The sequence below is a fragment of the Cydia amplana genome, chromosome Z, assembly GCF_948474715.1.
Source record: "Cydia amplana chromosome Z, ilCydAmpl1.1, whole genome shotgun sequence".
NCBI classification, from domain to species: Eukaryota; Metazoa; Arthropoda; class Insecta; order Lepidoptera; family Tortricidae; genus Cydia; species Cydia amplana.
Window position 1 is genome coordinate 13,982,949 of NC_086096.1, and position 17,153 is coordinate 14,000,101.

Below are 17,153 nucleotides of genomic sequence, written 5' to 3' on the forward strand. Positions count from 1 at the left end.
TCTCCATGGGCAGCGTCAATGTGTTCTCCCACTAGCCAGAACAGAGAAAAAACGAAACGTAAAACAGAGCCAGTGAAAATTGTCTCTTGGTTTCCTTCCTAATCCATCAGACCATCACCATTTCCCTTTTCGAGGATGGAAAATCCCGTTCATAAATGCCCCGCTACAAAAGCTACACTACGAATGGTTTTGGTGGTCATTCATTACATGTACCTACCTATACGTAATAAGTACATCCATACTTCAAAATATAAATAAAAAATATTTCAAATATTAAAGCCAAAACGTTTTTTACCTAACCTACACGCTAATGAGTGTGCATGTCAAAGATTTCTCAATAGTTATTTCTAAAGGTGAATAAGTACGTATATAATCAATGATTCAAATATTACACAGAAAAGACGAGTCAACAGACTAGAACAAGTATCAGAAGAGCTTGCTAAGATAGGTGTAGAATACATGTGAATTGTGTAATTTTTACCTAAGTACGTATTTACACTAATAGGTATGCAAATCAACTTGCCACTCAAGAAAAGTGATTGTCACAATACAATTAAATTCATTTGTATCCTTTTCTACCTTACATAAGTCACTGGTGAACGAATATACATACCTACGTACTAACTCCTTCCATTATGAACGCTCTCTTGATGAGAACTAGAGATTTCACAATAATGCTAATTTTATATATTATGTAGTTCGCTCAAACGGAACTATCTGTCTCACTGGTCAGTTTACGAGGTCCACTGAAAGATAGCACATTTCAGTCCATCACACTAAATCTTTCACTATTGTATCGTTTCTCCCTGCTGCTTGCCTCCCGTCTTCTTATTCCGTCATACCTGCGACAAAAAAGTTTATGTTGTGACTAGAATCCTCGTAAGACTCACGGTCCTATACCTCGTAGGTACCTACTTATTAAGTTCGATGAAATTTAAATCATTTTGAATCGGAATAGACTTGCATTTTTTAGGTACCTAATACATAGTATCTTTCAATTTTCACCCAAACCTATATCAACTCTATTTCCTACTTTCGTACTTTAGGTTCAAATATCACAGGCAAATGTTGGGTTTGGTTCTTGTAGGCCTGGACCTTAGGAAGAAGTACCCATTATTCCTATTTTAGCAGGTAATTTTTAAAATGGAAATGTAAGACCAAAAAACTTTTGGTTTTAAAGTTATTATTTTTAATAATTAATAATGATTTCCTTTATTAATGCCTAATTATTGTTGTTGGTACATTTCTTAATTCATAATCAGAGATCGGACAAATTTGCGACATTGCTCGCAATAATGTGGACATGACTCCAAAAATTATTAAATAATTAATCATTGAATTAATTTCTTACCTGAGGTTTAATTTTGATTCCTAATCAATAAATAACACAAAGAGTTCTTATAATGTAAATTTATTTAAAAAAATAATTAGTATGTTTTCCAAATTTTCTGTAGGTACTTATTTTTTATATCAAAAATATATTTAAGTGTTATTTATTGACTAGGGAACAAAATTAAATCTCAGGTATAAAATTAATTAAATGATGAATTATTTAATCAAATTTGGAGTCATGTCCACATTATTGCGAGCAATGACGCCAATCTGTCCGATAGAGATGTGTCGTGGGTATTTACCCAATTTACCCACCCAGGTAAATACCCGGTAAATACCCATCTACCCGGTATTTACCCGTATCTACCCAAATGGACGGGTAGATTCATTTCTTATTGCACATGTCGAGTTGTGTTAAAGTGGAGATATAAACCGAGTTAATGGTTGTAATTAATGTGTGTCATTTAAAATGAAAAGGTTTAGTGAAACCTGCAGTTGTAACTAAGGATTTTTTAGTACACTTTTGATAAATATTAAAAAGAGACCGTCATAAGAGTATTATACTTATACGTTGATAATACACATTCGAACTTCAGTCGGCGGGGGGTGTGGTTGGGGGGAGGGGGGTAAAAGTGAACTTTTTCATATTTCTTGGAATCTGTCATTAATATCGGAAAGTGTTGTATGTACAAACTAAATTACACAGAATTTCCTACAAAGGTTATATACATTTTTGTCCTAAAACAAACTGTATTTGACTTATGAGCTTCCCAACTTGTGACACTGCACAATTTTTTTTCTTATCATTCATAAGTAGTCTTTATTTTCATCTTTCTAATGTATATTAAAAGCATTGTAAAACATTTCCGGAAGCCAGGGAATGATTTTACACGATATTCATAATTTGACTTATAAGTTAAAATCGAACTTCACCTCATAGCAACCTTTTCGTAATTAGTTTGAACATACATTTTATGTAACATTATAAAAAAATACTTAAATTAATCTTATTTATACTCACATACCATTAAACACATCAAATTTAGAAGAAAAACGAAAATACCCGCGTATTTACCCGCGGGTAGGTAAATATCGGGTATATACCGGGTAAATACCCGCTCTCGGGTATTTACCCGGGTAGTTACCCATCTCTAAGTGCGATCTCTATTCATAATTATTTATTCATTTGCGCCATGTCACGAAATTTTTGTGAATGACTGAAAAATTTCACTACACAATAATAATAACGTCTGACGTAACATACTGCCGTATTCGAACTTCAAGATATTCACAAGAGACGACACGTACTAGATCCATTTTAGATACGTTATTGTTTAGATTTCAACTAGTTCTCTTTTGCAGCACAATTCGGGCAACCAATGTCACTTTTACGATAGATAGTGTTAGATATCTATTAGACGTGAATTAGATCTCTAAGTAATATCTTGTAGAAATTGTCCAAGAGTATCTCCAGAATCGCGGAAATGTCAAATTTGACAGGTTAGATCTTAAACATATCGTTATCGTATCTTGGCGATGTCTAAAAGATATCTAATAGATGTCTATTACAAAATCCGAATCGGGCCCATAAATTATCATTACAAGGCCATGAAAGAAACCCTCGAGCGGGTCAAACAAGAGACAAAGTGGATTATAGGATAATCGACTGTTCGTCCTCGTCTTTGGACAGATTCGTTTTTTTATGATAATGATAAAGATTGCTTTAAAACGTTTTCATTTTAAATTTGCTCTCCTTGGGAAATTAATATGTTCGTACAAAAGATGAATAAAGTTTAATAGATGTAGGAGTACTATTATTTATTCTGTTATGTAGGTAGGTACTTAATATCCAACATTAATTTAACCACAGAATAAATAATAAGTATTTAACTTGGTTTTATAGGTTAATGTTTTTGTATGTTTACTGAAAAAAATTCTAATAGAAAAAAAATTAACTTAAGCCCTTCGTCAAAACTATTAATACTTACTTGAATTTCCGTAGGTATTTGTGTCGAAAGTGGACGACCGCCCCTGAACCGCCTTTCCATACGAACGTAGTCCCCATATTCCTCTCTGGATATTAACATTAATGAAAATATGTTAATTTAATTTGATGGATTTCGAATTTTTAATTAGTAAGTATAAAAGTTAAAGCATTTAAAAAATTATGGAATTTGTTCCTCGCTCCTAATGGAAAAAGGTCTAATAAAGGGGCATAGCTATAAACATACTTTCTGTAATGTTAATATCTAGAGAGGAAAATGGGGACTACGTTTGTATGGAGAAGCGGTCGGTCGTCCCCTTGCCTCTTAACAAAAGTTAATATACTTATGCGTAAAAGGTAATATAGCAAAAACCATTCCATCTTTGCGAGAATTTTCCTTGCAAATATTCAAAATGTATTTCTTATTTTCTGGCTCTCAAAGTAAATGTAAGTAGGTAAGTAGTTTATCTACGAGCAAACAAAAAACGTATCCCTGGGGCCGTTCTCGCCACTTGGTCACCATATGGTCAGTTCCGCTCCGTTGTTTAACTAAGCTGACTCGAGCAACTAACAACGGGTTCTACCTACTGTCTACACAAAGTTTTTATCACTTCCAAGATTTTACATTTGTAAACAATAAATTGTACCCCGACAATGTATCTGTTGTGTGTTGGCTATTTAATTAGTGGGACAGATCGTGGAATACGTTGCTTGTCCAGAATTCATCGTATAGCATTTACCGATAGGTATATGGCGTGATTCCGTTTTTTTTTAATAAATTAATATTTGTGTTAGGTAAACACCTGTCATCTGTGCCGAATAAAAATATTGAACACTTAATACCTTTTCAACACACCAACGCGTAAAGACATTTTAAAAAACTGATGAGAAAGGTGCATTTTATCCACAAGAGTGGCAAAGTAATTTGATGCAAATGTTGAGTTCTTTCCTCGTTTTGGCTGGTAGAAGTGACTTTTAACTGATGATTTTTAATGATAAATATTTAATAGCGTTCATTTGGATTCGATTTGTAGGTACTGTTTTACAGTTAGTATTTTCCTCGCGTTGGTGTGATGAAAATGTTTGTGTTTCACTAGTTGGCAAAGTTTGTTTTTAACCATCGTGCCTTGAAACCCTCGCAACGCTGAAGATTCCACAAAGTTAGTTCACAAAGCCTCATCAAGCAATATGATCAATTTTATCATTAAAAATTTGACACGCTGATGGTGAAGTTCTAAAAACGTGATTAAATAGGTAACTACCTAAGTATGTGAGACATTTAATTCTTTAAAATTTTCATCTAGAGCGGTTTTCGCATTTTAACGATACAGACAGTAAAGGATGTCTCACGGTAGACCGGGCTGTGCCCGAGCCGAGGCATCCGTCATGTAATTTTCTATGACGGTGATCACGTGTTACTTTCCATAGAAAACGAAACCCCGGAAGCTCCGGCCCTGCCGGGCCAGGCCCGGTTTAGCGTGAGTCATACTTGCAATTAAAACTTAATACTGACGGCAGTGACGGCTTGTAAATTCTAGAAAGTCGAAGCGTTAAATTACGTTTAATATCTTGATAATGACGACACTGCTATGCTCGCGCATATATACATAATTGTTTACCTTCTCCGATTCTAAAAACTGTCAAAACCAACTTTTAACATCGCATCCTGAAATGTCCTAGAAATTCTAAATAAGAAGAAAGAAGACATTCTAAAAAGTAATATTTAGTTGGAAAATTTCGCTAGAAATAATGAAACGTTCTAAGTAGTTAAGTAGGTAGGTACTAAGAATATTAAAATATTTCATAATTATTCCGTTTCGCACAAAAATATTTAAATAAATCATAATTATTGTAACGAGTTTTTTTCCGACGGCATATCAGTTAGGTAGTTGGCACATTTCACAATATGAATAACGATTGTACCTATAACAGTCCGTAGGTTTCCAAATAGGTACCTCGGGTTTTAAAGAAAACGTGCATGAGACATACCCCTGGCGATACCTACAAGTGTCTTAAAGACACTTTTAGGTAATATTTTTCTATGCTTGTTTTTTTTAATTGCCACCGTTGTGATAATTGAAAAAAAAACCATATTACTCCATAACTAACCTACCTAACCCATGGATATAAGTACTCGTATGTAAACTATATTATGCCTAGAGCTAATCAAAACACGCGTCTTGAACTTCCGTGATACATCAGACTAGCAAGACGCTCACACGCATCTTCTCGTGTACGCACACAAGGGGCTATTGTTACAGCTGTACACAGATGAGATCGTACACAGATGAGATCCTCGTCTACGTACCTATAGGTGTGGACGGAGCGGGAGGCGGCAGGGCCGGCCGCCGACGTGTAAACAGTGGTTATCGACGCGCCGCCACTTGCCTCCGCGGCATCTCCGGCTACTGCGCTATATTTATCCGTTCTGGAACTGACGCGCAGCTAAATTCGTTCGGCGCCGTGTGATGCCGGCCTCCTGCAACCACAACCACGTCACGGTGTTGCCCCGGCGTGCCGCGCCGATCCCGGCCACTGGCCACCAGGAGTGAAACCATGGAACTCGCACAGCCAATTCGCAATCGCCAAAACTCTCTCCATCGTAAGAAAAAATCGCAGGGCGGTTAATAAAAGTGAAAACAAAGTATATCCCACCTGGATGCGATGTCTCAGTAGGACTTGTGAGCGGGTGCGGGTGCGGCTGCCACGCACGCTTGGTGATGGTAGTAGGAGGGCGCCGGCGCGCGGTAGTGGTGGTGAGGCGGTGGCGATGTGCGGTAAGCGTCGGGAGGAGGCGACCCCCGGAAGCCAGCCAGCTGGCAACTCGGAGGCTCGAAGAGGTCGCGGAAAGCCGGAGGCAACTGCTCGGCGGGCGGCTCCGGCGCCGCGTACCAGCCCGACGCGGCCGCTCGGAACTCCTCTGCCGCCAGCGCGTACGGCTGCGGCGAGCAGTACACGGCAGAGGGCGGTAACCGGGGCTCGCTGTAGTCATCCAGGGAGTCCGACGGCTTATCGTAGCGCGCACAATCCGCGCCGGGTTCGCGCTTGGGCCGGCATTCGAAGAGGCGCGGCTTGACGTCGGGCTTGACGTCGCGCGCCTGCCCCGTCACGTCGGACACGCTTAATGCCTCTTGCGCGGCCAGCGCCTCCTGCGCCTGCTGCAGCTGTTGCTGCCGCTTCAGAGCTTCCTCTTTCTCTTTCAAGGCATCTTTCTTTTTAAAACGACGCCGTCGTCTCAAATATGATCCGTTGTCGAACATGTTATAGGAGTCTGGATCTAACGTCCAGTAACTACCTTTACCAGGCTTCTTGTCATCTCGAGCCACTTTCACGAAGCACTCGTTTAGACTTAAATTATGTCTAATAGAATTCTGCCATCCTTGTTTGTTTTCACGGTAATATGGAAAACGCTCCATTATAAACTGATAAATGCCATTGAGTGTAATACGACGATCGGGCGCGTTTTGTATTGCCATCGCAATAAGTGCTATGTAGGAATAAGGCGGTTTGACCATGTCTTTAGGTGCACCGACATGCTGCTGATGCGGGTGGAGGTAAGGAGCACCGTATCCGTATCGGTACTGTTCGTACGCATAGGGGGTGACACTGGCCGAGTAGCCTCCGGCGGCGGCTCCGCGGTACGCGTACGGACTCTGTTCGCCGAACAACGCGTGCATCGTGTCGAACCACGATCACTGGCACAGCATGTTAAACCCGCGGACGCGGAACCCTCGACAGGCTACTCTCTCGACAACAAAACGACGACTGACTGATTTTGTTTAGATTCACAACAAGGCACGTTTACATAGCAGACGCTAAACGAGAGACGAATGAGCGGGATCCGGGGCGACGCCGGCAGATGCGACGATGGCTCGCTCCGCCCTCGTGAGCGCCCTCTCACTCTACTACGAAGACAGAGTTGCGGCCGTCCCGCTCCCACCGTACAGCCGCCGCGAGGCGGGGTGCTGCACGCCCAGCCCGCCGAGGGCGGCGCCCACAAGCCCACATTCTTCTGACAATGCTTCCCCCGAACCACTTCACCATATAATACGCATTGTCCCCGCACAACCGTCAATTATTCCAAACGGACTGTGTGTTAAGCTGCTCCGATGCACTCACACTCTGAGACCCCATTATGAAAACGAACTGTTTTCCATATACCTATTTTTATTATTTATTTATTATAATTACGTACCTACCTGTCGCTAATTGAAACCCTGAGATACAAAGTAGTAAGTATGTAAGTAGGTACCTGAACATGACATGAACCCGTAATGGTTTACTTTATTTAACATAAAAGTTTTAGAAATATTTTTCTTACTTAGAAAATGTCATATAGGTACCTACATATAATTAAAACTTCAACCATTATCATTAAGGTAATTTTCTATATAGGTAAAGCTGTACCTAACTTGCATTTGTTGCATGTTTATTTTTATTTCCATCCAGAATCGCGGGCTCTTTCGACCCTAATACGGAAAAAGTGTCCTCAAGTCAATTTTCATAAATTTTTGAAGTGAAAACTTCTTTAGCGGCGCAGTGCACTTTTTGTGGTGGGGAAAAAATGTTAAACTCGCGAGAGCGTAAGTAGGGTTGCCAGATCGAAAGGCGCTATTATCGGGAAAAAATATCAATTTTTCGGGATTTTGGGCCTTAAGTCGGGAAAAAAACCATTCAAATTAAATTAATTGTATTAAAAACAACGATATTTTACATTATTGGCACTACGTCAGCTGCTCCGGCCAATCTCGCCACGCGCGCCTCGCATACACGCTGACGGGCTCGACGCGGGTCGCTTGCTCGCTCGACGACAGTTCGGAACTTGAAATTATTGTTTTATAACGTGAAGCTGTTTTTCGGGACAATTTTCACTTTGTCGGGAATCGGGAACACATGCTAAAAATCGGGAGAATCCCGCCGAATCCCGACCATCTGGCAACCCTAAGCGTAAGACGTAAGACTCTTCACCAGGCCATAAAATCCAAAAAAAAAAAAAGTAAGACTCTTCGTAAGACGGACACGTGACCTGGCCGCGTAGCCAACACGCCAATCGCTTACGCTCCGTAGCGATCGAAACGCAACTGTCACTGTCACACTTATATGGAAGAGTGATAGAGAGACACAAAGCGATTCGATGGCGAAGCGATAACGATTGTCACCTTGGCTAGGCCGCCTGATCGAAAAACTGTTACAATGTCATTGAGTTTTCACTTCTGCCGGCACTCCCGGAGTGAACCCGTTGTTTTTTTGTTAGTCGGTTATGTTATGGTCATAGAAGCTTGTACATACTGAAAACGTGTCTAAACGAAATGGACCAAAAAGTTAGGGTCATTTTTTTCTCAGTAAAAATGTAAAAAGCTCGTGATTCTTGAGTACAAAAATCATAAATAAAAATTCTAACAGATAAAATTAAGGTACAAATTTTATAGAGATACCTATTTGTCATACGAAATGAGAATTTGATCAAACAACTTTTTGGAATATAATATTAGCATATATGGGTTTTTTCTAAAATAAATATCAAAAACCCGATTCTTTCAAATCTGGACATTCTTGGGCTCATTCTACTCAGAATCGACAGCACTCTCCATCCTACCATTACAAAAAGATGTCCCAAAATGTCCATTCCATTACGTCACGATTTTAGTATGAGAAAAATTTTCACTTGTATGTAACGTGACGTAGTGGAATGTACAATTTTCATACAAAATTTTGGGACAACTTTTTTTATCACCAGGATTGAATATGCTAGTGATTCTGAGTTGAAAGAACCCAAAAACACCAGGATCTGGGAGAATCGGGTTTTCAATATTTATTTTAGAAAACGCCATAAAAACATTTGCTAAATAAGTTTTTGTTTATATAAAATTTGACAAAATGTAAATTTGCTTAAGATTCATTTGGGTAATAAAACTAAGTACTGCGATAAGTGAAATTTGGCGACGTAAGTAGGTACTTACCTAATACCTATACACTGGAATAAAAGAAGGTTAAAAAAAAACTGTAAAAATGACTCGTAAGTAGGAGGATGAGGATATATATCTTATATCTACCTGAACCGGCAATGGGACACAAAACCACAAATCTTCTAAAATAAGTATCTAAAAGTAGTTTATAAACACTGGCAATATTTTACCATAAATAAGAGTCATAGAGCTGCTTAAGTTTGACTTTTTATTAATTTCGGTTACTTTAAGAAATTGGCGTCAACCCAAAAGTTGTGATATCACTGAAAAAAATAATTAGTAAGAATTAACAACTTCGCTAAGAGGTGAGTTCATATATTAAATTGTAATTAGTTATTACTTGGTGTAAGCTGACTGGTGCCGTTACTATAAGTATACCTAAATAAATAGTTAGCTAGTTTGGATAGATTCAAAAAAGTCTCATAGCAAAAAATGTAGGTCGGCAGTTATGTAAAATATATCTACAGTTAAGTACCTATTGGACGTCATTTATCAAGCACAGCAATTATCACACATCGGAAGTCGTAACCGTCGTCTGTTGACTCAGGCAAATGTGCGGAGCGAAATTTGTTTAGCTATGTAAACAAAAAAGAGGATGACCGGGATCACTTTGTCGGCGTTGTAAAAAACATTGTGCGAGAGATTATAAGGCTAAGAATTAGCTCTTCCGCTGTAGACGGAGCGTCAGCAGTTATACTTGATGTCACGGCGTGGCGCTCCTATTAAAAAAAGTGAACTAAATGTATACTTGTCTACGGTTGTTTCAAGGTAAGAGAATCATGAAATTGTATTTTCACCACAAGCTCTTAAAGGCTCTATTTATACTTCCAAGACTGATAATAAGAAAACTGCATTTTATCCACAACAGTGGCAAAGTAATCTCACTCAAATTTTGAGTTGTTTCGTTATATTGGTATACCTACTTACTACTGGTAGAGTTGACTTTTAAGTGATGGTTTTGAATGATAAATAGTTACCTACTTATTAACGTTCATTTGAATTTGATTTGTAATGTTTTACTGTTTTGGTGTGGTGCAAATTTATGTTTTACTCGGTAGCAGTTTTTTTAACCGGTAACCCTCGTGCCTTTAAACCCTCGCAACGCTCAAGACTCCACTTTTCGATATTGATCTGATATTGAATTGTCATTGTGATTCAGGGAATTTTACCGCTAAATGAAAAGCAATTCAACGTTGTTTGAGGCTTAATAATTGACTAAATACACCCAAATGAAATTAATGCAGAGGAAAAATTAATTAAAGTAAGCTAACATTTTTAAATTATCTTCCCCATCTTCTTGGCGAAATGCGTGACGACCGCAACAGCACACAGCAACCCGACGTGAGCGGGACTCATGTAGCTTGTGAAGTATACGGGGTGTGCACTTGATCCACCCGCATCACGTAGGTACGTGATCCAGCCAAATCCAGCCGGCAGTGTCAGTCAGTGGAGAGTAGGTACTCAGTCGTCAGAAACGTGCGGACACTGCCGGCTGTATTTAGAAGTCTGCGATAAACGTCCCCAGGTAGGTTATTTTATCAGGTCTTTCATTGGTTTCTGCAGTTATTCGTGGGTTCCGGAGAAGGCGATGCGACACGTCGTTCGGTATTGGCAAAATATTACAGATTTATCTTCCTGAGGTTCAATATTAAAGCAATTTTACTTTCTTCAGGTACCTAACAGAAAAGTATAAATTAATAAATGCATTTGTAAATGCTATAATTGTGCAATTTACACTTCATATTTTATAGTCCAGTCGCAAATTGAAATCTTATAATTGCTCTTGTGTTGCAGGTGACCATGGGAGACGGCGCTCTTGACAGTAACAGTTAATGACCAGACCATGTAAAACTTGACGGGCCAGACAAGAAATCCTTTACGAAGAAAGCTACTTATTTCTTCTTATTAAGCTGCAGTAGTGTCGGAGCAGTAGTGCAGCTGCAGTCGGAAATGGAATGTTACATCAACTGACTTTTACGTTGGCTGCTGCCATCTTTCGGCGGCCTATAATGTAAACAAAGATGTGTGTACCTCCCCGTACACTCTATTCTCTTTGGTGTAAGTAATTGAATTCTAGATGTCGCTACTAAACGTGTAGCAGTCTCAGTACATCTTGAATGATATAAAATCCGTCAGATGACTCAACTTCTGATGGTTTAAAATTTTCACGCATTTACCGTTTGTTGCCGTTTGTAAGAGATATTAAAAATATACCACAATATACTAAAAAAATACCTATGATTCTTGAATTCAAGTCCAACTGCCGAGACTTGAATTCAAGACCGGTCTTGCTTGATAGTTCACTCTTGAATTATTAATAAGTCATTGGCAGTTGAACTTGAATTCAAGAAGCATAAGTATTTTTTTAGTATATTGTGGTATATTTTAATATCTCTTACAAACGGCAACAAACGGTAAATGCGCTTTTACCCCCTTTACTATAACAACTGTTGTAATATTAAATGATTTAAAAAAAATGAAATCTATTACACATCTTTTCGAAAATGGAACTATTAGACACTTGCTACAGCCTGCGACTTCGCCTGCCTAGACATAGTTTCGCATCTCACTTCCATTAGGTAATAAATATCTCTCCCCTTTAACTCGAATCTCGACGAGGCGAAATCCTCGTTGTAACGAAATAAAAGCCATTCCCTTTCCTTCAAATCCAAATAGAATTAGACCAAGCTAAGTTAGCAGCGATTTTAATAACACAGACTGTGTTATTTTAAACGTCAAACTTACCTATATGAAATTATGACGTTTAAAATAACAAAAAGTTTAACCTCCGAAGTAACTAACGATTCCCTTCACGGTTATTAAATTAAATTAAATTTGATCTCTATAATTTCGAAAACATAGTATATGTATAGTTTTAACACCTCTACTTTTCAAAGTTACCTATTTATTAACGAACCTCTGTAACTCGAAAACACAATAAGACTGTATGTAGGTAGATATCTACTTTACGCGTTGGTACCAATGATTTATAACTCAAGATAGGTTATAGGCGTTCCAAAATTGAAGCGCTTACCTTGTGACAAATTGGACAAGTTGCCTTTAGTCGCGGCTGGACAAGCGAGAAATGTGCACGTGCTAACGAGCTCCCGAAAGCACACCGAAAGAGAAAGAGACGAGCTTATGGTTTAACAACGAGTGTGACAAAGATGGATGGAATGAGAAAATTAATCAAAAATAACAGATTTCTTCGTAGGCACAGAAATAAATATGGAAGTATTTTTTGTGCTCCTCAAGTATGAGTATAACCTACCTATGGTTATGTAATATGAGTAATATCATTGTTTGGTACCTTTACGAGTTTAAGTACCTCTCTAATACGAATTTTACATGCATTTTACGTTTTACCTCTGTCACTGGAAACTTCTTTAAGACGCGCAAAAACCTATGTCGATGCTCTCTACATATAAGTATAGGTATAGGTACATAAAACGAAACCTCGTTAACACGAAGTTTTTGGCGTTTCTCTTGAAATGCGTGCTATCGAGGTTCCACTGTATTATTAGTATTAGGGATAGAAAGTGTTCTTGACGCTACGCCGGCAAAACTTTAGAATACACGGTGAGGCATTCAATTATGGATAAAACAAAAATGGTTAACAGCTAGAGGACCATTATAGCTACGATTTGACCCTCATTTAGGAGAAATCATCGAATTTTCTCCAAACCTTACTTTTGAAATTTAATTATTTAGAAAAGTATGAAAGGCAGTCGAATATACCCTCACATGACATGACCCTCACAAAAGAACTACCTATTTGACCGAAGTAATATATAAGTCAATGGCTTTGACCGAAACCTATTGTGGTTATCAATATGTGGAAACAAGATTCGATGATTGGCCATTCTTTGATTGATCGCTTTGATAAGTTTGATACATACAAAACATGGCACCCTGTATATACAGCTATATATAAAGATTAATGCAGTCAAGGCAATTGATAAGATACATATTGTACCGAGTAATCATAATGTATGTTTATGTTATGACTTGTTCTTTATTCTCTTATCGTTCTGATAATTGAATTCCGGGTACAAATGTCTAGACAAAATAAATACAACTATGTAGTCGAAAATTGAACGGAACAACGTTAAGTAAAAGTTTTTAGCAAAAATTTAATCTATGATTAAGCTTTTATCTTCAACCCTTCTCTCCCCTCCTAAACTTATGTCTTAACGTAACAGTGTACCTACTGGTGCAGCCTACACAACAAAAACATTTAATTTATTTAATTAGATAAAAATTACTTGTTGCTACGAGTATATATTATTTTACTGACTCCGTTTTCCGTTTTTTTACTTAAATTTACGCAGTATTTTTATTTATAAAAATTAAGACGAAATGTTTCAAGTTAAGACGAAATGACGGCTTAACTTGGAAAAACATGGCTGTCGGAAAATCCAGAAGTTGATGATTTTCAGTGTAAGTACTGGGATTTTGCACGTTTTTCGAGGTTTGTAATTATTTTATGTATAAAAAAAACTTTATCACGGGCATAACACAAATAGTTTCTATAGGTACCTTTCTGATGGTAATAAAGTTTTTCATATTTTTCTTCCTGAAAATTATATATTTACATAAATATTATTATATTATAAATAAACAAATAGGGCACTATTTCAACAAACTACATTCATATTCAGTACAACAAATCTTTATTATTTATCCAGGAAGTTTACAAATTTATAAAAACAAATCAAATTTGAAAAGATTATCTACGAACTTTTAATTTATCAGGTTTTGAAATAATCTTATCATAGTCTTCCCTAACTTTTTTACATTCCAATTGCAGGTCCTCAAACTGGCTCTGGAAAAAAAAGATTTATTAAAATTTTGATTACATGTATGTACCTGCTGTACCATGAGTCACTGAGTGTCAAAACTGACATATACACTAACGTTTACGCATTCTTACTATACATCTCGCTCACACTAATATGAGAATACGATCGAGATGCATAGAAAGTAAGTTACATTCTCGATAGTGTTTATGTCAGTGCCAAACTGGTGGTACCCACAATTGCTATAATGTATTATTATTGGTGCAATATAGAATATTAATTACTAACTTATATTATCTCGTAATATAAAAGAAACTTTGTTTTTTGAACATTTTGCTATATTCTCAAAAGTTGTCAGAATATGTATTTGACTAAATGAATTCACATTTAAAATTGTTGAGTGAATTATATCACATAGAAAAATTGATCCCAATGTATCAAGCCTTTTACCAGCACTTTTACTATCTTGGTGGCAAACAAGTACACAGGTCACCTGATGGATGCTTGCAACTCCAGTGGCTTATATTTTAAATAGATTTAATAACTAGTTGTTATAAAAATAGATCATATCATGGTAAGTAGGTACCATAAAACGGGGTGAGTAGGTTTCGCAGGGAGAGGTGGGTTATGAATGGGGAGAGAAGGTTTGAGAGGGGGGTGAGAAGGGATTTTAAGGCTACTGCTACAAAAATAATGTATTCCAATTTAAAATGGAGCTATAGTAATACGCATAATAAAAGAAAATCCACCCAACAATCTTCCAAAATCACCTTTGTATGAAAACCCCTCTCACCCCAAATACGAGGCACTACGGGGTGAGGTGGGTTTTCCTCTTTATCGTCAAAGTTATGAAATGGAATAAAACCCAAAATAAAATAAAAACTAAAATCCCGACATTCAGTTTTCATATGTAATAATAAAATGTTAGCGAGGTTTGAATTTCAGTTTTGACCCTACTCACCCCATTTTACGGTAACTGAAAACAATATTCATCTAAAAGTGCTCATAGAAACTGTGTACCACTGACTGGTATTAGCTGGGGGGCAGATTATACTCATAGTTTAATATTCATCTATTGTTGAGGTCAGGTGTTTCTGTTATTAGCAGAGATCGGACAAATTTGCGACATTGCTCGCAATAATGTGGACATGACTCCAAAATTGATTAAATAATTAATCATTTAATTATTTTAATTAATTTTTTACTTGAGATTTAATTTTGTTCCCTCGTCAATAAATAGCACTTAAATATATTATTGATATAAAAAATGAGTACCTACAGAAAATTTGGAAAACATACTGATGAATTTCTTTAATATATTTACATTATAAGAAATCTTTGTGTTTTTTATTGATTAGGAATCAAAATTAAACCTCAGGTAAGAAATTAATTAAATGATTAATTATTTAATCAATTTTGGAGTCATGTCCACATTACCTATTGCGAGCAATGTCGCAAATTTGTCCTATCTCTGGTTATTAGGTACAGACCTGACAAATAGTAGCTTGCTGTTTCATAGCAATACAGCTTTCCATGATATCCTTAAACTTTTCCTTGTCAGCGTCATGCGCTTTTTGGGCCTCTGTCAGCATTTTATCTATTCGATTTTTGTAGTCTGTGACCACTGAAAAAGTAAACAAAATTGCTGTACTTATGAGTAAGGTACAGTCAAGTGTAAAAATATGGGGTAGACAACTTACTCAAAAATATGTCCCATAGTTCTTAATTCGCTGACATAAGAGCTATGGGACATATTTTGAGATGATTTGTTTTACACTCTTGATCTCACTTGACTTTACTTACTACAATATTAAATTTAAACAAATACAATTAGTTCGACATATCTGTCAATTGTTTCAATTAATAATTTATGTTGAATTACCTACCACTCAATTGATATTTAACTGATCCTAACTCTGATATACATCTCTCTCCCGACCACTGGGCAGTTTTATACGTTTCTTGAAGATGATTCAAGTATAAATAGACAACACTGACGATTAATAAAAGGATGATGAATTGTAAAAACAGATGATCCTTTGGCCTATTGAATATTCTGGATATCATAGCGGTTAACTAATTTCTGTAAAGCGGAGATTAATGCATAAAACAGGCACATATTTACTAATATAATGAAACTAAATTAAATTGATGATGATGAACTACAACATACTAAGAAAAGTAAAGAAAGGAAATTGAGAAAAAAAAACAAAGACGTCGTGTTGTCTGTTCACATCACATGCCTCAAGCCTTAACACACTGTCACACAAGTACCGCACCGCACCGAGACGTTGGTGCGGTGCGGTGCGGTAGTGTGTTATGGGGCCTTATGATATTGGACGCTAGGTGAAATTGAAAGCCTAGATTTTTTTGCTTAAAGCTTTGGATTCCTCCGAAAACGGTGCCGTCATATTACGGCCGCTAAATAGCGTTGAATGACGTCACTAGAACGTTGTCTATGTAAACAAGATGACGCGGTTTCCTAGACGGCGTTACGTTACGTTGATTGTCAACGTAACGTAAGATGACGGCCGTCATGACCTTGTCGATAGTTTCGTGAACGTTTTATTAGATAGCGGTGACGCCATTTTGAATAAATGACACGAGATTTGAATAAATGATTCCGTACTACGATTATTTTCCTCTTCTGATGATATTTCATCCTCCAAGTAAATTATAGATGATCAAGCAAATCTTGTCAGTAGGAAAAGGCGCGAAATTCAAATTTTCTATGGGACGTTATCCCATCGCGCCTACATTTTTCAAATTTGCCGCTTTGACCTTGGTGTTATGACGCCGTGGTACTTTCCACATGTCGCCACCGTAAAGACGGCCGTCTTTTGCTGCCGCTATATGACGGCCGTCATATGACGGCACCGTTTTCGGAGGAATCCAAAGCTTAAGCTGTCAATTTGACCATTTTTCTCGGGCCTTCTGTTTAACAATCTAAAAGTGGTAACACACCCTGGTGGTTGGTGCGTCGCACCCATAAGTGAGAGCGAGAAAGAGATATCTGCTTCTCGCTCTCACTTATGGGTGCGACGCTCCAAGGTCACGGTGCGGTGCGATAGT

At 37.5% G+C, this 17,153-nt stretch overlaps 2 protein-coding genes across 2 annotated transcripts; both read right to left on the reverse strand.

Moving 5' to 3' along the window:
- Positions 1-249: 249 nt before the first annotated feature.
- On the reverse strand, positions 250-7,356 carry LOC134660866 (fork head domain-containing protein crocodile-like). The gene is made up of 3 exons (XM_063516709.1): positions 5,972-7,356; positions 5,625-5,795; positions 250-842 (listed from the first exon to the last, which is right to left on the reverse strand). The coding sequence occupies exon 1, from the start codon at positions 6,991-6,993 to the stop codon at positions 5,986-5,988; it is 1,008 nt and encodes a 335-aa protein (XP_063372779.1). The 5' UTR covers positions 6,994-7,356; the 3' UTR covers positions 250-842; positions 5,625-5,795; positions 5,972-5,985.
- A 6,592-nt stretch (positions 7,357-13,948) lies between these two features.
- LOC134661854 (uncharacterized) lies at positions 13,949-16,230 on the reverse strand. The gene is made up of 3 exons (XM_063518066.1): positions 15,968-16,230; positions 15,572-15,705; positions 13,949-14,107 (listed from the first exon to the last, which is right to left on the reverse strand). Exons 1-3 carry the CDS (start codon positions 16,146-16,148, stop codon positions 14,012-14,014), a joined length of 411 nt encoding a protein of 136 aa, XP_063374136.1. The 5' UTR covers positions 16,149-16,230; the 3' UTR covers positions 13,949-14,011.
- Positions 16,231-17,153: the final 923 nt, after the last annotated feature.

Excerpts from the sequence above, each read along its gene's own strand:
- LOC134660866 (XM_063516709.1), bottom strand. The coding sequence starts at position 6,993 with ATGCACGCGTTGTTCGGCGAACAGAGTCCGTACGCGTACCGCGGAGCC.
- LOC134661854 (XM_063518066.1), bottom strand. The coding sequence starts at position 16,148 with ATGATATCCAGAATATTCAATAGGCCAAAGGATCATCTGTTTTTACAA. Across the intron at positions 15,706-15,967 it reads AGTTAAATATCAATTGAGTG|TGGTCACAGACTACAAAAAT; the intron begins GTAGGTAATTCA and ends TTACTTTTTCAG. Across the intron at positions 14,108-15,571 it reads AGCAAGCTACTATTTGTCAG|AGCCAGTTTGAGGACCTGCA; the intron begins GTCTGTACCTAA and ends TTTTTTTTCCAG.